Here is a 20,594-nt window from a genome sequence, read left to right as displayed (position 1 = left end):
TTATTATTATTGTTGTTGTTTTAAAGATAAAGCTACAGTTACATATCAAATCATTTCAAGGTGCAAGCTCTTATTAATTTGGATGGAATGGTGGGTGGTAGGTACAATTTAAAGTGCCTAACTTTTAGGACCAGGCATCTTTGATTGACGTATAGAAGGATATCAGAAACAAAGAATTAAATTGTGACAAGGTAGAGTGCAGGTGCAAAATAAATGGGTGTAAATTACTGTGTACAAAGCCCGTAATATCTTACGCTGACGATGTCGTGCCTTTCCCCTGTGGAGGGCTGCAGCCTATGCAGCAGGGCCTTTATTGGCCTGTGGGGAGGCAAGTGTGGGCATGTGCTGAGGGGTCAGGCCAGGAGGCATTGCCCTCGATCTGCTTCTCAGGCAGAGGAACTAGAGCACCAGGTCATTCCTGGCCCTGCCTAGTTGTCTGGGTACAACCACTTCTTTTCTTCTCTAGAATGGGAATGTCATTGACCCCTTTCAGTGATCTAGGGAAGGACCTCCTGGAAGCATGTTTGTGGATGTCTACAAACACCCGCTCAATAGTGTTGAACCTGAAACTTTTGGAAGTCCCTTTGGGGCTAAGCTTTTCTTAAGTCACTTTTCCATGGGGCTCTGGCTCAGGGGGTAGTGACCTAGTTAAGGGCTTCCTTGCTTCCTCCTGTTGAGCAAGGCACTTACTGGAGGACACAGCTAGAACAAGTCATACCATGTGAGGCAGGAGAGCGCCTCTGACGCAGTCACACCAGCTCCTGAGGACCCCTGAGCTCACCCCGATCTCCTTCTTTTGCAGTGGCTGTGCTGTGTGTTGGTCTGACCCAGGGTTCTGGACATCGGTGATGCTCCCTGCCAGCCTGCCTGCCTCTTCTCTCTCTTTCTTTACAGTTTTGTGAACATTTATCCTCAAGGGGGCATTCACTGGTTATTCATCTCTTCCTTGCCATTTGTTGTTCCCTGAGATCCTGGCCTGTCCCACTGGAGCAGTCCGGGGAGCCCGAGATCTCTTTCAGCAGCATTTAAGCTGATCCCAGAGCACAATGGAGAGACAGAAATTAATTAAAGTTGTGGGTCAAAATGGTTTCTGCCTTCCTCTAGTGATATGTAATCTGGGGGGTGCCCTGGGGTGTTCCTGCTTTAGAAAAGATGTTCTTGAGCAATGACGCAGCCCAAAGCTGCTGAAAGATGGGAAATGTGGGTGAATTTCTTGGGGGAAAGGCCTGCTATAGATTAAACTGCCTCTGGGGACTGCCTTCAGGAAAGGAGCTGCTCCCACCCTTCCGAGGAGGGTGCAGGGAGGGGCTGCTGGGGGGAGACGCCTTTGAGGGGCTGCTGGGGGGAGACGCCTTTCTTCCTCACTTGCAGACGGGAGAAATTGCTATACTGCAGGTCAGCATGGGCTAAAGGAAAGGAAAGGATAGGAAAATTCTTGCTGAGGGGAATTCTTACCTGACAAATAGCTTGAGGGGGAATGCAGTTCAGGTTAGTTTTGCTCATGGCGGAACACAACAATCTTTGTTGTTGGTAAGAAAATAGGTGCCATAGCCTAGTGTCCCAATGGGTAGTTGGGGACAGAGCTGACTCTCATACGCAGATGTTGGAAATGAAGTGTACACGAAGATGAATGTCTTAGTCAGCTTGGGCTGTCTAAGCAAATACCAGAGACCAGGTGGCTTATAAAAAACAGACACATTTTGTCACAGTTCTGGAGGCTAGAAGTCTGGGATCAGAGTAGCATAGTTGGGTTCTGGAGATCTCTCTCAGACTATAGACTTCTCATTGTGTCCTCACAGGGTGGAGGGGAAGCAAGCTCTCTCATGATTCTTGGAAGAACACTAATCCCATTCATGAGGGCCCCACCCTCATGACCTTATCTAACCCTAATTAGCCCCCCAGGTCCCACCTCCTGATACCACCACGTTGGGGGCTGTGGTTTCAATGTATGAATTTGAAGGGGATACAACCATTCAGCCCATAGCTGTGACCTACTGGAGAGAAAACACACATTTATGCCTTGGCCTCTGTATTAGTCTGATTAAGGATTAATTTTTGACCTCCAGAAGTAGAGCTGGATGAACGTTCCTTATAGGAACATGATTTATAAGTATGGTATAACACCCGTCAGCTTGTTTTTCTTTTGAAGTATAGTTGATTTACAATATTGTGTTAGTTTCATGTGTAGAACAAAGTGATTTAGTTATATATATATATTTTCAGATTATTTTCCATTATAGGTTATTACAAGATATTGAATATAGTTCCCTGTGCTAAACAGTAGGACCTTGTTATTTATACATTCTATATATAATAGTTTGCATCTGCTAACTTCAATCTCCCAATCCATCCCTCCCCCCTCCTCCCCCTTGGCAACCTCAAGTCTGTTCTCTATGTCTGGGAGTCTGTATCTGTTTTGTAAATAGGTTCATTTGGGTCATATTTTAGATTCCAAATGTAAGTGATATCATATGGTATTTGTCTTTCTCTTTCTGACTTACTTCACTCAGTATGATAATCTCTGATTGCATCCATGTGGCTGCAAATGGCATTATTTTGTTCTTTTTATGCCTGAGTAGTATTCCATTGTGTGTGTGTGTGTGTGTGTGTGTGTGTATGTACATATATATATATATATATATATATATATATATAAACCACATCTTCTTTATCTATTCATCTGTTGATGGACACTTAGTTTTTTTCCATGTCTTGGCTATTGTAAATAGTGCTGCTATGAACATTGGGGTGCATGTATCTTTTTGAATTAGTGTTTTCTTTTTTTTCCTGGATATATATCCAGGAGTGGAGTTGCTGGATCATATGGTAGCTCTATTTTTAGTTTTTTAAGGATCTTTCCATAGTGGCTGCACCAATTTACGTTCCCAGTGTAAGAAGATTCCCTTTTCTCCACACCCTCTCTAGCGTTTATTATTTGTAGACTTTTTGTCGATGGCCATTCTGACTGAACACCAGTCCGCTTTAATGCTGTCTTCAACTCTCCCAAGGCCCAGCGGGGAGAAGGGGTAGGGCCTTAACTGAAGGGGGCTGTGGGAGCTCTGGGATCTCACCCCTCAGGGAGAGGCTCTGGGACGGCGCCCCTGCAGGGAAAGCTCACTCATCGGAGGGTGGAGAAGGAGCTGTATTTGTTTGGCAGCCTGTGGGTCCCAGAAGAAAAGAGGTCCTTCCACGTGTAGTCAGAAGTATGAGGGAGCTTTCGTCACCTGGGTCATCAGCAGGACCCAGCAGGTGTTTGTCCAGCTGCCCTCAGGCTGCCTGGGGATACCACCCCGCCTGCCCCTGTCGGCCCAGGTGGTGTTAGTCTGATGCTCACTAGCCAGGTACAAGTCCCTGACCCACCCCATTGTTTAAAAATAAAGTACTACAAAGCAGTTCTCCTTTACATTTCAAATATAGCATGGCTGCCTAAATTGAAAGGACTGTGTTATAATCAGCTGGCAACAGGTAGTTTTATTTTTCAGGCCTACAAGCTACTTCAGGGAATCGCCTGGTAAGCAAAAAAACCAAACCAAACAAAAAAACCCAAAAAACAGTTTAGTTACAAAATGGATTTGCTTTGGGGGTCCCAGTCCCAGGGGAGTGTTGTCCTGGGGACTTCTTACCAGTACAGCCTGTGAGGCCAGCTAAGGATCTTAACGCTGCATAGCTTTCCTCTTAAACACCTGAGAGTTTGCTGTATGCTCCTTTCTGCCCCCTGAATTAAGGCAGCAGAGGTGCTGCTTTTTGGTGTGGCCTCTTCATCACCCCTCTATGTGGCTGCATCTCAGGAAAGCTCAGCCCCTGCTCTATGGTGGCTCCTCAGCGTGGATTCCCCAGGGAGGCTCCTGCGCTTCCCCGGCCGAGCCCTTCCCACGTTATTGCGTTAACGTGTTTCACGCCTTCTCTGTTCCTGTGGACAGTCTGTGAATGCAGAGTGTTCCTAATTCCTCCAGAGCCTAGAACAGTGCCTGGCACAGAGGAGGCGCTCAGTGAATGAAACCCGTGTCCTTTCCTTTGCACGTGAGGAAGCTCTGCAGCCCTTGGGCCCCACTTCGTTTTCCCAGTAGAGAGGATGGGTTTACACTGGTCCCTCACAGCAATGTCCTGCAGCCCCAGAGGGGAACTGCTGATGTTTGGATGCGTTACAGCCAGCCTCCGTGGGCGGGTGAAGGGCTGGAGGGGGGGATGGCGAGAAGAAGAAGATGTGTCCCCTGCTGAGCTGCCCCCTCCCCAGGCTCCTTCCCACCCCATGCCAGGAGCCGAGGCAGCTATTGCCTCCCGTGTCGGCGGGTCTTTGATTTGTGCAGAGAATCCGCGGAGGCTCTCGGCTTCCCCACTTTCTGGAAGGAGAGTGAAGCAGCTCGGCAGGAGGCTTGAGGCAGCTGTGGGGGTCAGGGCGAGCCTCCTTCTCTTCCTCTCCATCCTCCCTCGCCTGCAGAGCCCCGTCACTTCTCTTAAAGGCCGAGCTTGTTTCCTCATTAGTAAACGTGAGGGCACACACGCCACCATGCCGCCCCCAGACGCAACTGAGGCCTCCGGGAGCATGGAACCTGACACTGCGGCGGGAGGCGGTCAGGGTGTATCGACTATGCCGGGTAATCCCACACCAGCAAGGCCACCTCTAGCCAGTCCCCTTTCCCGTGAGAGCTTCGAGTCACGCCGTACTAGCTTTCTGCTCACGTCGCCGGCCCAAGCAGGGCTTTCGGTAATTATGCCCAGTCGCAGAAGCCGCGTTGAGCAGGGCTGGGAGAAGCCGATGGCCCTGCCCCACGCAGCACGGGGCTCTTCCCGCCAAGGTCCCGACGGCCTCCTGTGCGTGCGTCCTGCCCGGGGCGCAGCTGGCGGAGGCCCCCGCCCTGCTCGGGGCTCCCCGCCGTTCCTCACCGCCTCCCTAAAGCCAGCCGCTCCTCCGGGCTGGGGCAGCGGGGCACGCGGCAAAGTCCTGCATCAGCTGTTCTCGCTCTGCCACCGAGGCTGACTTCTTGCCTCTCACTCCAAGCCTCACGCTGCGCAGCCTCTCAGATGCCCAGCCTCTTTAGATGTTCCAGTTTCCCGCAAGCCCTGATCCTGTCATTGCTTCCGCTGTGGCTCCAAGACACGGCCAAACCCCATCTCCCCAGCCCACGCTTCTCTGCTCTTCTTCCATGGGGGATCCCATGCCCCCGGTCGACATCTCCCTTCATACATGAACCCTTCCCTTTTTTTTTTGAACCCTTCCCTTTGATTGATGGGCTGGGTTGACCTTGAGAGTTCACGTAATTGGACAGCGGACAACCAAGACACCTCCCCACCCCCAGCTTCTCGCACTTCAGAGCAGTGTCAGGAAGGACCTAGTGCGGGGACACCTACCTGCCACCTTTGCTCTGCTCAGCAGCTCCATGGTATAGATAGGGTGACTGTGGAGCCCATCTGCGTGATACAGACAAGGATGGAGAGAAGCATCCTGAATCCCACCTGCCTCCAGTCCTATCTGATGCGTACCTGTCATACCTGAGCTGCAGTCTTTGGGAAGGATAGCAGTGGTCACTTACTAGTGGCAGCTAGTGGGGGAAAGGGTGATGATTTGGAGTTTGCAAGCTGTAAATACACACGTTGACTCCTTACAATTTTGGGAGGCCTGTGTTTGCTTCACCCGTTGATTAAACATAGGGCTTTATGGGGGATGGAAATGAGGCAGGGGATATTGTCCCAGCCACTGAGATATGAAGGTCTTGTGAAGGCTGGTGGTGCTTCTCCCAGCTCCCTGCTGTGCTCTGGAGCAGGGCCAGGGGTGCAGGTGTGTGGAGACACAGCAGTTTACTGCCATCTGCTGAAACCTGCTTTTTCTTGTAATATTTGTTATATTTACATTCTTATATTTTATAAATTTATTTCTATTAAAATGATTTTATGTATTATTTATTTATTGTTATACATTTGTAGGTTTATGTACACATTTACATATTTATACATTATCGATATATAAATATCAAGATATATAATAATAATATATAAAATCAATATATACATCAATAAATATCAACAACATATAAATAAAAGGACTGTATACTGAAGTCCCATTATTATCCATTACAGTGAATGATTTTTAATATTTTACCATAACTGTTTTATCATTTTTGCTGAAGAATTTTGCTGAAGAAGTTTTTGTGAAAGTAAATTGCAGATATCATGACATTTTACCCTATATTATGCATCTCCAGCAAAGGACATTTTATTACACAGCCACAAAACTATTATCCAACTTAACAAAATTAGCAATAATTCTTTAATCACATCTAATAACCAGTCTATATTCAAATCTCCTTGATTGACTTAAAAATATAATTTTACAGTTGATTTATTTGACTGAGGATTCAACCAGAGTCCTCATTTTTCTGGTTTTAATCTACAGCAATCTTCCATTTTTGGGGGGTATTGAATGATTGATGCATAATTGCAGCTTTAAGAAAGAATACTGGTGATACGAATCTGCTCTATCTGCTTCTCAGTCTAATTAAATCTCATGCAGAGTGCCCATCCCCTCTGGTTTCCTCCCTCTCCCCAGGACAGGCAGGATGGTCTGTAGGGACTGGAATCTGGGAAAAGGGCGTTTAGTTTTCCCTCCACTGTGGTTTCCATCCAAGCCCGCCCGTCCTTGGGGTGGCATCGCCTGCTGGTGGTCTGTTGGCTCCAGAACCATCTGAGCTGGAGCCTCCCCTTCTGGGCCACACCTGGTTTTTGTTCAGGTCACCTTGTTCTCTGACCCTGAGGTTCATGGCTCCTTTCAGCCAGTGGGGCGGGGGCAGTACTCATCCTAACCCTGAGGATGCCAGGCCCCCGGGGAGGCCTGCAGACCAGCGATCTGCCTCTGAGTATTCACTGAGGGGAACGGCTCAGTTAGTAAAAACACAGGAAAGCACATGGGAATTCTCTGGGATTTAGAAGGTATTGTGGTTCTGTGCATCGTGTAAGCCTTCAGTTTCGGCTTGTTGCATTGGATTGAATTCAGCAAGGAAGAGAAGATTAGGAGATGAGAGACATTATCTGGTGATGAAATTCAAGCCCACATGTTCCTGTAGTCACAGTTATTCTATTTATGCTCTGGGAGGGATTGGCAGGGAGCCCAGAACTTCACAGACACTCATGTGTGGATTTGCACAGTGGGCTTACCCAGTGGGCATGAGGGGCTTCTGTCTGGCCCCTAGGCTACTCCTGGAGACCCGGAGTGGAATCCCCTCAGCCTCCTGAGGGTAGTGGTGGGGTGGGTTCTCAGGGCGTGGAGCCACGCTCTTCAATTCTACTCAGTAATTCGATCAGTAAACCTCTTAAGCACCAACTACAAGCCAGACTCAGTGCTCGCCCTGGGAGTTGTAGGGGGGGTGAGGTGGGATGGTGGGATGGTGGGTGACGCAGGGATGAATAACAGAGGTCTCTGCCTCCCAGAACCTTCCAGGCGAATGGGGGAGACAGACTCCTACACAAGTAACACAATTTGAAACAGTGTTAACATCAGTGCTGGAAGAGAGGTACAGAAAAGACAGGCCACAAGAAGAGAGAGAGGTTAGTGCTGTCCCAGGAAAGGGAGCCGGTTTCCTGCAAGATGGGTAGGAATTGGGCAGCTGGGACTTCATTCAGTCATTTGGTAAATATTAGTTAGGCATCAGCTATATTCTAGGTATTGTGTGGGCACCAGTAAATGAGAGGGAAAGGTGTTCCAGCTGGAGGGAACAGCATGAGAGGAGGGAAGAGCATAGGAAAAGACACAGCCTGTTTGGAAAAGCCTGGGCTGTGACCTTGAGGCCGTCGCTGCATCCCCCCAGGACCTGCTGGACCAGGAAGCAGACACCTTCCTTCCTTGCTTCTTCCTGTCTGCGGTGCCATGATCCTGCCTGTGGTGCTTTGCCTTTCTATATCACAGGGAAAGAATTTCAGGCTATTCCCCAGAGAGGGCAGTATCCTTGGCCTCCTGAGGTTCAGGTTGCTGGGTAACGTCCACTTCCTCCACTCCCTGGGTTGGAAGCACCCCCAGAGCTCTTTGGGCAGCTGAGAGCCACCTTCTGTGGCTGTTGCCCAGCACTGGGTCAAAGCACCTTGGTGTGCAGCCAGCTGTAGCTTCTGCAGCTGTGTCCTCACCACCCAGGGTGAAGAAGAAAAGACCAACTCTCAGAAAGCCCCTGGGAGAGGCCAGAAACATTCCCCTGGAGCTACAAGCAGTCCAGATGATTGGTGGAGGAAGTGCAGCTGGCCTCCCCCTTCCACCTGCATTCTTAAAACATTTACTACTAATTAATTTCTGAATTACACAACAATGCACTTCCTAATTACACAGGAGAAGCACTAGCAGCTATAAAGGGGTCCTTACGTATTTCACAAGTGATTCTCCTAGATGCTCTCCCAGAAATGAGACGGACGGAGGTGGGGGGGGAGGAGGAAGGAGAGAGAGAGGGAGATTTTGGATCGATTGTAGCCACCTCCCAGCAGACAGGAGTCCATTTCAGAAGCTCTTCCCTCCGTAGACACTGTACTAATTTTTCCAGACACAGAATGTTGGGTTTGGGGAGCTGGAAAGGAACTGAGTGACCCTCTAGCCCAGCTCCCCCACATTACAGATGAGGAAACTGAGGCCTGGAAAAGTCACAGAGTGGAGGCGGCAGGGGCCTGGCTCCCCTGACAGTTCCTCTACCGGCAGGCTTGATGCCCTATGCTCTTATTTGCATATTGTTTTCCATAAATTTGCATATTGGGTTCCAGAGATTCAGCATGTGAAACAAAATAAAAGAATTTATGGATACTGAATTCAAACGTAATAATCAACTCGACATACTTGAAATGCAGAACAGAGCCCAGGCTGCCAGGAAGGTGCTGAGGGCGTGGTGAGGGAGGACAAGCATGCAGGACGCGCAGCCTCACTCAGAGCAGTGTCAAGAGCGCCACCTAGTGCCCAGGACAACCCAGGAGCTGCTCCAAGGAGCCAGGAGACATCTCCATGACAGCCCACCCCAACCAGGACACTGATTCAGGACACAAGTCTCTCCATACAGCCTTCATGAGGCCCCAAGAGGCAAAGCAACTTCCCTAAGATCACTGGACAGCTTATGACAGAGCCAAGACATGGACTCCAAGCCCCATGATGACGTCCACCTTCTGGGTGAAGCTGCCAGGAGGCCCTTCTGAAGTGCAATCTCTTCCTTCTCTGGCTGAGGAGAGGGAGCCTCTAATCCCCTGTTGGCTCAGAGCTGTCCCCCTAAGGAATTGTCCCCTTGGAAAAATCCAGAGGCCATGAGCAGATTAGCCCAAGGAGAAGTAAGTGCTGGGCTGCATGGACACACCCTGCGTCGTCCCCGGGGGCATATCTCTGGAGCAGGCGGGCCCCAATGCTGGTCTGCTTGGTCTGAGGGTGTGGTCGGGAGGTAAGCGAAGGGAGGGAGAGAAATAAAAACACCCACCAGAGCCCACGTGGGAAAAAAGAGAAGCCAAGGAAGCAGTCACCACCCTGCTGGAAAAGAACAAGCAGGACTGACCCAGGGATGCCCAGCTCTCTCCTCTAGAGCCCAGGGGTGAGAGATTAGCATGAGGCTGGGTGGAGGGCAGTTCCAGATCTGGACGGGTCTCAGGAAGGAGGTCCTGAGAGATCCAGTTCAAGAGAGACTGGTCTGAGGACCCTGGGGCGCCAGGAACTCAGTGAGAGTAAAAGACCAGAGACAGCCCGGAAGACATCTCTTCAGTCTGCAGTGGTTTTCCTCGCAGACACTTGGCTAAATACAGGGAATTTGCTGATTAATTCATGCAAGGGCCTGCCCATCACACACTGCAGGGAAGCACCTTCTTCTCCAGAGACGGTGAGAGACAGCGTGGAAAACCCTCTTCTGGACTGAACTGAAATTGTGCCTGGGGTGGGCAGATGGGCCTTCAGGGGCTCAAGTTCAGGGTCCTGCAGACCCTTCCTCTCTGGTCCATGGCCCTGGACTTCTCTCTCTGCCTGGCTGGGAGGCTCGAACTGAATGGGCTATAATTTGAGTTTGGGCATGTTGGAAAAAAGTAAAGAAACTGTCCTCTTCTTCACCTTCATGGGGGTGGCGGTGGAAGGAAGTGGGCAGGGTGGGTGGGGCATTTGTAGGCCGGGGAGGGACGAAAGGAAAGCACAGCTGGAAGGAAGAGCCCCAGCAAAGGTAGCGTGCTTGGTGACTGTAGTTAATATCGAGCCATCCTGCATGATTAAAACACAGTGATGAAACAGGGGTGGAGTCTGGAAAGATGGCTTGGGACCCATCCAAGGAGGCTCTTGGACACCGTGCTAAGAGTTTGGCTATCATTCTGCTGGCAACAGGACACCACTGAGAGCTTTGAGAAGGAGACAGAGTGATGCACTGATGCTTTAAGAAGCAATTCCCGATGCAGGGGACAGAGAGGTTAGAGCTTGAAAGGAGAAGAATTCATTAGGAGGCCTCTGCACCGGGACAGGCCAGGCGAGACAAGGGAATAGCCTGAATTCAAGCAGTGGGAAGGAAAGGGGGAAACAAGGAGGGAGTGAAAAGAGAACTGACAGGAATCAGTGATGGATCAGCTATGAGGATGAGTGAGAGGAAGGCGTCAAAGATGACTGAGCTTGGAGCCAGAATGGCTAGGCCATGACATTAAGTGACATCAAGGATTTGGGAGAAGCGAGTGCGAATTAGGTATAAAGGGAGAAGAATGAGTTCTTTTGGCAATGTGGAGAACCTCAGGTGTCTTCAGGACAACCTTGTGGAGATCCCCAGAAGGCAGTTGGAAACTCAAGACCAAGTCAGAGGTAGTTGGACTGGAGAAAGGATGGGGATCTGGAGGTTGACCTCATTAAAGGAGCCAGAGAAGGAGACTGAGACGGAAAACAAGAGAAACTGAGAAGGAAACCCTGAAGAATTCTGAGCAGGTAAAGGTGAGAACAGACACATTCTCAGTAGCTAGCAATGGGGAGGGGTGGGGGGGACCTATGGGTAGGTAGCAGGAGTCAAAAACGCAAAAACAAAAAAACTCTAGAAGATTTTTTGTGAGAAAGTAAAGCCCCAGAGTGTACAAGGCCACTTCCACTCCCAGGGCCTGTCTGGGAAAATAATAATTTCATAAGAGTAGTGAACAGGAAACATGCAAATATCCTGGATTATTCAAAATGGTTTATACGTCTCAGGTTATTAAGACTGGATTCTTCAGATTAATTTACTCAGTGAATTCAAATGGAATCTTTTCATAACTTTATAATCATCGACGGCGTAAATAAATATTTTTTAAAACCTGCAGTTACCGTCAGCTCCATCCTTCATAGGCTCCAGCCAAAAATACTGTAATCATTCTCGACTCTTCCCTCCCAGTCATACGCCTTACCTAACCCGACAGCAGATCCTATAAGCTCTCCTCACCACCTCAACGGCTGCAAGGCTGGTCCAAGCCACAAAATGCCTGATATTTTGCAGGTACTCAAAAATCTAGGGTGAATGAATGAATCTCCCGCTTAAGGAACCACCCACCCCACCTTCTGAATCTCTGTCTGCTGGGTCTATATTCAGCTCTGCCAACAGGGGGCGCCCCCAGCAGGTGAACCCGCTCCGCAACTACTCCTACAATTGTAAAACCTGCCCCCTTGTGGTACAGCCTCCCCTTCCAGAGACACCAGCTTCTCAGAGGTCTGAGTTTCAGCTTGATGGGGTCTCTCTAAACTTCTGTGTTTTAATAATTCCAGCCTCTTCCCTTTGTTCACTCAGCCCGACGTAGTTGCTTCCCACAGCTGCTACCTCCACGGTACCTTTAAGTACTCTTTCTATCCATTCAATTACTAGTTATAACTTTTTACCTAGATAACAATTTGCTGCATTTAATTCTTTCTGTTCAAATAACTGTTATGGTTTCTGTCCCCCGATGGACTGTGGCAGATACAACTCACCCCTCAGGAGAACCACCCATAGCCTACAGCCTTCATACCTGGCCTTCGACATGTAAATCAGGTGCTGAGAGCTGGGGAGGGCTCCAGCCCTCATGATCTAGGTCAGAGCGGAGGAAAGTCCTTGTTCACACTCTCTTCTGTTCCACAGACTTGCCTGAACTCCAAGATGCAGCTAGTGCCCTCATGGCTCCCTGTGCCTGTCTCCACCACATGCTGAAGCCACTTGTTTTTACACATGTCTCTCTCCTCAGACTATAGAGACATACCCACAGGGGGGATCCTACCTTATTCATGTAGCCCACTGGCCAGCATACCTCCCTGCACACAGTAGGAGCTCAATAAGTTTGATGAGCCTAATAAACATTTGATAATCCGATATTCCAACATGATATGAAAGCCACTTACTTGTTTTAATATGCTATCCAATCTACTATAAATACACAAACAAAAACAATTCTATGTGGCAGTAAAAACAAAATAGGAAAGAGAGACAGAAAAAAATTAGTCTGCTTTAATCGCCACAATGCAAAATGAGACTTACAGACAGGAAAACATGGCCAGTCCCCAGTGAGTCTCTCTCCTCATAATGTTCGGCTATAATTATGTTTGCATCATGTCTGCGTGTTATTATTTACGTTTCCGTGTTGGGTGGTGTTTGTACAGTTGGCGGGGTTCCCGAGGAAGCTTTCCTTCTGAGGCCAGAGACGGCTGCATGTCTCCTGGAAGGGTTGCCGAGGTCCCCAAACAGCTGAGCTCCTCCACACGACACCAGCCTCTGAGACCAGGAGGACCTGCCCGCCAGGCTTTCCTTCTGGTTATTATTTACCTTTCTGATCCTAATTTTCTCATCTGACAGTGGGAATAATTATGGTACCTACCACATAAGGTTGTGATCATGGTTAAATGAATTTGTCTATGTGTTCAGAACAGTATCCAGCATGTGGTAAAAACTACATTAAAATCTAGCTATTAACACTACAAATGACAGCCTTCCCAACACTCCTATCAGAGGGTACTGTTATTCCTGCTGACTGCTGAGGAAATTGAGGCTTAGAGAGGCTAAGGGTAGGTGGCAGCCTTGGTCCATTTGAGCTGCTGTAACAAAGTACCATAGACTGGGTGAAACAACAAACATTTACATCTTACAGTTTTGGAGGCTGGGAGTCTGAGACCAGAGTGTCAGCATGGGCGGTGCTGGGGAGGTCCCTCTTCCAGGTTGCAGACTGCCATCTTCTTGTTGTGTCTTCACATGATGGAAAGAGAGTGAGGGAGCTCTCTGGGGGTCTTTTCTATAAGGGCACTAATCCCATTCATGAGGGCTACACCCTCATGACCTAATTATCTCCAGAGGCCCCACCACCAAACACCATCACACTGAGGATGAGGTTTCACATGAATGTTGGGGGGACATGAACATCCATGCATTGCAGTGGCCAAGGAGGAAATCCAGCCCGTGACTGTCCACATGCGTCCACTGCACAGCATCCAGTGCTCCTGGACTGGTCCTCCCTAGCTTGCTCCTCAGCAGAGGGTCCAGTCTCCCCTTCCTTCAGGGCACTGTCTCCAGCTGCTCTTTGAGACTCTCAAATTGAGAGGAAAGTAGTTAACAAGTCAATTCACAGATTTTCTCCTGGAACCAAATGGAGAGGCAAAGGGCAAAGCAACCAGTGAGGAGGTCTTTCCCAGTCTGATGCAACTCTTAGGGCTAATGGCTGCAGCCCGGGAGTGGTCATGGGCAGACCCAAAGCCATGTTGCTATTAGGGCTACTGGCTCTTAGGGCTACTGGCTGCAGCCTGGGAGTGGTCATGGGCAGACCCAAAGCCATGTTGCCAGACGCAGACTTGAGCTTTCCTAATGCACCCAGGCTCCTGGCACCAGCCCACGTGAGCTTGTCTCTACCCAGTGCACCCACAAACACTCTGGTTTATCTACAGGACTAATGAATTCTGCCAATGCCATAATCAGCAGGAATGGAAAAGTCAACCAGAGCTAATTCTTTCTAGGGTGCAATGTAATTACTTTAAAATGACTTATTTAGTGAAATGGTAATGACGAGGCTAATGTTATCTCCACAGATGACGAGCCTATTAGTTGTATGCTGCTTCGGGGTGAAGCAGGGAAGCAGGACTGTCACACAGAAGTAGAGGCCGTCCTGCAGGGCTGCAGCTTGATTGCTTCTGCTTCTCCTACAGAGCAGTGGTAGGAGGCCACTTCCCTCCGTGCCATGGCCCCTGGGGACAAGCCCACTGCAGCCAGGTGGCCTTTTCTCTAATCGTCCAGGTGATACCACTGTGGCTGAGAGAGGCTGATGGATGCTTCTTGTTCAGGAGGAAGTCCGGGGGTCTTATAGACTTAGGAAGCATCTTCTGTTCAGGCAGGCCTAGATTTAAAACTTGTCGCCACCTTTCGACCAGCTGGCCATGTGACCTTGGCTGAGTCACTTAACCTTTTGGTCAGTTTCCTCACCTGTCAATGGGAAATGGCGATACCTGCCTCAGGTACTGCTCATGTCCCCCTCTTATTGGCTGCAGGGGATATTCGAGGTGAAGCTATGGCCCACGCCGAGCACAGACTTTATGGACACACTTGGCTCTTTAATCTTGGTTTATGTGCCCTGTTACTACTCTTTCTTCTTTTGCTTCTGCTGTTAATTCATGCTAGTTGGCCTTTTATGTACTCTCATAAGGCTTCTTACCCCATTTCTGGAGTAAAGTGGGGGATAAATTAAAAGTAGTGGGCAAAGGAATGAGGATTAAGTGACAATTGCAAAGTGTCTAGCACTTTACGTCTTTCCCTCCCTCTCTCCCTAATGGGATTCTGTTGTCTGCTTCTCACTGGGGCAGGGTAGGGGTTGGGGGACATGGACCCTGAGGGGGGGTGGGGGGTGGGGTGTGGGCAGGGAGAGCCGAGGAGCCAACACTGGAAGCAGAGTCTGAGGGGGCCAAGGTCTGAGCCTAATGGATGGTCCAGAACTAGGTCACCACAGAGTCAGATACAAAAGGCTGAGCCAGGGAATGAAGTGAGGTACCAGTGAGTTTAGGGGTTGCTGCTGATGAGGAGGGTCCAAGTGGGTGGTGTGGGTTCTTGAGCTGAGGTAGTTACAATGGCAGCAGGTGTTTATGGGGTGGGTAGGGTACTTTAAAGGAGTCAGAGTAGGAGAGCCAGTTGGGAGCCCATTTGGTAACTATGGTGCACCGATAATCTGGGAGGGTTCTGTGTGTCCAGGAGGGATGAGAGAGGGGTATTCTGGGGGCGGGAGAGGGTGGACTGATTGACCCCAGAGGGACAATGCAAGTGCTGTAGGCCAGTGGGCAAAGTCTAGGGGACCAGCCTAATCGAGGTGCAGTGAGCTCTTCTCAACAGCCCCAATGACCAAACAAAACTGTTGGAGTAGGCATCTCAGGGGAGCATGCCTGGAGGGCTGGGTGCCACCAGGCCTTCAATCTCAAACGGTCCAGCAACATCAGCTCGCTGGGCTCTGACTCACCTTGGTAGAGAAACTTCTGGAATTTGCCCTCTGGACCAAGAAATAAGTGAGCATCTAAATGGATAGAACATTCTTTCTCTGGGCAGAAGTTTAGTTTTCTTAAAGCCTGACAAAAATTAAGTATTAGAAGCAGTAGAAATAGAGAAGGTTTAGACAAGATTGCAGAAAAAATCAGGATATATGTTGATTCAAAACTCAGGCTCCGAGTCAGATAAACTCAGAATCCCCATTTCCTAGCCGTGTGACCCTGGATGAGTTACTGTCGACTGGAAAAAAAAAAAGTATATAACCTGGGGGCTTCCCTGGTGGCACAGTGGTTGAGAGTCCGCCTGCCAATGCAGGGGACACGGGTTCGTGCCCCGGTCCGGGAGGATCCCACATGCCGCGGAGTGACTGGTCCCGTGAGCCACGGCCGCTGAGCCTGCGTGTCCGGAGCCTGTGCTCCGCAAAAAAAAAAAAAAAAAAAAAAAAAAAAAAAATTGCGTAACCTAAAAGTTGAGAGTATGTTTTATTCGATGGACATTTTTAGGACTTCAAGCCCAGGAGACAGCACCTCAAATAACTCTGAGACTGCTCCGAGGAGTTGAGGTGGGGAGCCGGGGTGTGTAGGAGTTTGTGCAACAAAGGGCAGGTAGTCGGAATGTGAAAAGATTACTGTTAATTAAAGAAAACCAGATATCACAAGTTAAGGAATTTAGTGCTTTTCTGTGTATGGGAAGATGCAACAGTCTGGGCTCACTGAATTTATTCCTTTGATATGCACCTCAGCTATCTGGGGCCAGGATCCTGTGTTTTCTCATCCTGAGTTCCCTCAGGGCTCACCGTCTGGGTAACTGTAATGTAATGGCTTGATGGCTGCAACATCCTTTGTTTACTTGATATGGCAGGCATTATTTTAGTCCTCATTACTTCACCTCACCAAGCCTCAGTTTCTTCATCTGTAAAATGGGGCCATAGTGGCTCCGACTGGCCTGGGTTGCTGTGAGGGTTAGACGGGTTAATGTATGTTCAGCTCTGGGTTCAGGAGTGGGCCCCGATCAGACACTCCATCAATGTTACCACTTTTCATTATTAAAAGCAAAAATCCCATTAAGAAAATTTGGAAATGTTTTTATCGTTTAAAAATACATTTTCTTCCTCTACCTTCTTGACATCGGAAGGCACTTAGTGTAGAAAATACAGTACCTTCATTTCTCACAACCTGCCGAAAGCTAAGAGAGGCCAGATTGCTGAATAATTCAGTTTCTGAGAGCTCCATTTGAAATGAAAATTTAAAACATTTTGAAGTAAATTCTATTACATTTAAAAATCTTGTGTGACTGGGTACTCATTTACATCTAATTTACCAAATATAATTATTATTTTTTAAAATAAATTTATTTTATTTATTTATTGTTTCTGACTGCGTTGGGTCTTCGTTGCTGCGCGTGGGCTTTCTCTAGTTGCAGCGAGTGGGGGCTACTCTTCGTTGCGGTGCATGGGCTTCTCATTGTGGTGGCTTCTCTTGTTGCGGAGCACGGGCTCTAGGTGCAGGGGCTTCAGTAGTGGTGGCACGTGGGCTCAGTAGTTGTGGCTCGTGGGCTCTAGGGCACAGGTTCAGTAGTTGTGGCGCATGGGCTTAGTTGCTCCGCGGCATGTGGGATCTTCCCCAGCCAGGGATCAAACCCATGTCCCCTGCACTGGCAGGCGGATTCCCAACCACTGCACCACCAGGGAAGCCCTATAATTATTTTAAATGCAAACAAGTTAGACACAATGTGTTTTTCTATTTCCTCACACCTATAGGAGATTTAGAAAATCCATCATGTATGAATAGCAGGGTCTCATGTCTGGGCTGTAGTGCCCAGTGGAGGGATGGAGTGGGTCTGGGCGTGTGCTGTGGTTTGGTGGGGGAGCGGGATGATGCTTCACAGCAGCCTTTTTCCAGCATTAGTTATTTCGCATGGGGGGAAGAGCACACACGGAGGAAAGGGGTGTCAGGTGTGATGTTGGTGTTGGGAAGAAAAGATGGTGTAGGCCTCACACTCTGGTCTCCTCCCCCACCCCATGTCCGGAGCAGAAGTGCTGCCTTTTTGGGGACAGCGAGTGGGTTGCCAAGAGGTGGAGAGCCTTCCCCCTACCAGGGGACGGCTCAGAGAGAATGGAAGAGAACCATGGTGTTATTTCTGCCCCTGAGTGCTCTTGGCTTTGGGAGCACCCCGGGAGAGCACGAGGTGGACACCCCAGCTTTCTCTACAGAGGCACCAGGCACAGCTGAGCCAGGGCCCAGGGAGGAGCTGCTCACAGGTGTCTTTTGGGCAGTGGTCATCGAAAAGGACGAGGCGTGGGCCAGTGGTGCTGTGTGACATGCCACCTTCTCAAGACAGCTGAGTTACCTACTACTTGTCCCTCTGATTTGCAGCTTCTGGATTTTAAGTCTTTTTCCTAAAAAAATCCTTTGGGGAGCAGCGGCTGTATGGGAAATCTTTGTACCTTTCCCTCAATTCTGTGGTGAACCGAAAACTGCTCTCAGAAATTGTCTTAAAAAAAAAACAAACACAACAGAAGAGCTCAGTGGAAATGAACGGCAGACCACACAACAGGGCAGAAAAGGGATTAAACCCGACCAGTGGCAAATTTAAAAAAATCCTTTCCTGTGGTTTTAGTGGGGTTTAAGGGAGGGAAAAATGTTACAGGCATGTGTTCAATCCACTATCTTTACCCAGAAGCGTGCCTTCTATTTCCTTTGAAGTCAGTAAGTTGAGGAAATCGTTCATTTCATCCAAGTTTTAAACTTTATTGGCACAAAACTGTTCATGCATTTTCTTACAATGTTTAAGGTATTTGTAGTTATAACCTGTTTCATTCCTGTTGTATGTTATTTATATTCTCTCTCTCCTTGATCAAGTCTTGTTTGAGTCTTGTCTATTGGTGTTTCAGAGTGTTGGCCTTTCCGTGCTCCCTGTTTGTCCCATTTTAGATCAGGCTTGGCTTATCATCAAGATGGGACTCTTTTTTTTTTTTGCCGTACGCGGGCCTCTAACTGCTGTGGCCTCTCCCGTTGCGGAACACAGGCTCCGGACGCGCAGGCTCAGCGGCCATGGCTCACGGGCCCACCTGCTCCGCGGCATGTGGGATCTTCCCGGACCGGGGCAAGAACCCATGTCCCCTGCATCGGCAGGCGGACTCTCAACCACTGCGCCACCAGGGAAGCCCCAGGATGGGACTCTTTTTGTTTGTTTCGAGCTCAGAGCTAGGACACCAAAGTTGTCCCACTAAAGGATTGTGTGCTGACTTTTAAGCAATCGTATTCTATTTCTGAGAATTTTTTCACACTGAGAATGAAGCTGACTCAACACTGTCCAATTAATCATGGAGGGAATATGTGAGGCTGGGGAAGTTTGGCCTTGAGCTGTACTTGTACGTGACATCTAACTAATGCTAAACACCATGCTACTGGAGGAAAGAAAACTCCTCTTCACAAGCTCCATGGCGCTCAGAGAATAAAGAATTAGTGACCACAGATAGGATGTCAAAATAATGGTTATGTTTGATCATCTCACTCTTTGCAGAGAATTAAAAGCAATCATAGGTAGAATCAATGCCACTGTAAGTTTCCCACATCAGGGCTGTTTTAATATTTTAAGTGGATTTTAGTGCTGCTGATTTTTAAAACACATACACGCGTCTCCTGCTGACTGCTTGCGGCAAGCAGGAAATGAAGACGAGGGACAGGGTCCCTGCTGACATTTAATTCTCAGGACACTGCAGGTGCCTTACTCCCAGAGACCTGCTTTCCTGACATGAAGGTGTGTGTCTCTGCCTCTGCTGATAATTTTTACCCCACCATCTCTAGCATTTTATATATATGACAATCACTTACAGGACGAATTATTTACGTGACACCTTGCAAAGTGCTTTAAAAATACAAATGCTATTCAGTGATTCCTTACAACTCCCTTGTGATGGAGATCATGTCTATACATCAAGCTTTAGAGGATCCGGAGGCTTAATGCTTCTTGCTCGAGTCCTATAAGAAGTCACAAGCAGGAACCCTGGCTGCCACCCCAGGGTTGCCCTGGGGCTCTGGGTATCTCTATTTGTGCTGGAAGTTTCCTCTGAAGGAGATAGTTCCAATTCAAATGGGAGACTTGTGGGAATCAGAAGGACCATGAAAGCAGGGTAACTGGTGTTTGGCCAGGGTATGGTGCTCAGGATAGCCCAGGACACTCATCCAGGAGCCCAGGAGCTTTGGAGCAGAAGAGCTCATCTCTTTAGACAGTGACTTCCCTGAGGACACTCTTCCAGATCGGTCCACGTGGGCTCTTGTTCTCACTTAGGTCAGCACTGACTCTGCAGCATAACTGGGACATGGGCGGGTCCTGTCCAGGTACTCCCAGGGCAAGGTGGGAGGGAGGCGGGGCTGGTGTCCTTAGTCTCTGAAGGCCGAAGCTGCTCCCGCCAGGTGGTTGAAGCTGGGGGTGGGGACAGCAGCCCCCATGAGGGCAGGCCGGGGGAGGGTGGTTTGGAAGGAAAGGGCAGGAGGAAGGAGGCGGGACCTCACAGCAGCAGCTGTGCCTCTCTGTGGGGGTAAAGAAGAGATGGCTCCCAGCCAGTGGGGTGAACAGGGCTGCGTCTGTGATTCCTCCAAGGAACCATCCAGACTTTGATGCTCCGAGCGGGGGGACTCATGGGTGGGGTCCCCTGCCTGCCTCATCCCCCCTCAACTGGCAGGCTCAGAGCTGTGTTGGGGAGAGAAGAACATCCGTGCTGTGATGATGTATAGCCTCCTGCTGACCCCAGGAGCCCCGAGGCGGAGTAGGGAGAGGGGTAGGAAGGCGGATGGTCACGGAGATGTCCTGGTCCAAGAAGATCTGCCCCCCACCTGGCTCATCTCATTTGATGCTCACGGCAGCTCTGTGCAGTCGACCTAATTAACTCCATTTTACAGATGAAGAAACCAATATTCAAAGTGGTTATGCGGCTTGTCCAAGATTGTACAACTAATTAGGAGTGGAGAGTGGGCTCGTTAGCCTCTCCAAGGAGCCCAAGTACCTGTGTGTCTCTCTCCGGGGCTTCTGTTTCCTTAGGTATAAGATGCATGCCTTTCCCTCCTTCTGCCTCGATGGTCTGCGCCCTCTGGGCTGCTCCATCTCTCGCCACAGGGTCAGCTGGGGCTAAATCCATGTCCAAGCTCCTCACTTGCCATGATCTTTGGTGAAGTCTCACTTTCC

General features: G+C 49.1%; 1 protein-coding gene across 1 annotated transcript in view; it reads left to right on the top strand.

Annotated features, from left to right (window-relative positions):
• The window catches only part of LOC308629430 (calpain-8-like), a gene marked incomplete at both ends in the record, with an annotated part of 54,395 nt that extends 53,569 nt beyond the window's left edge, over positions 1–826 (top strand). The window contains 1 exon segment of the mRNA XM_081257251.1: positions 803–826. Coding sequence (XP_081113377.1) covers positions 803–826 — 24 coding nt within the window.
• Between the last annotated feature and the right edge of the window lie 19,768 nt (positions 827–20,594).

This window comes from Mesoplodon bidens, assembly GCF_964165515.1.
Source record: "Mesoplodon bidens genome assembly, chromosome: 2".
Lineage (NCBI taxonomy): Eukaryota > Metazoa > Chordata > Mammalia > Artiodactyla > Ziphiidae > Mesoplodon > Mesoplodon bidens.
The sequence above is the reverse complement of the archived record's forward strand: the minus strand, read 5'-3'. Positions and strand labels throughout refer to the sequence as shown.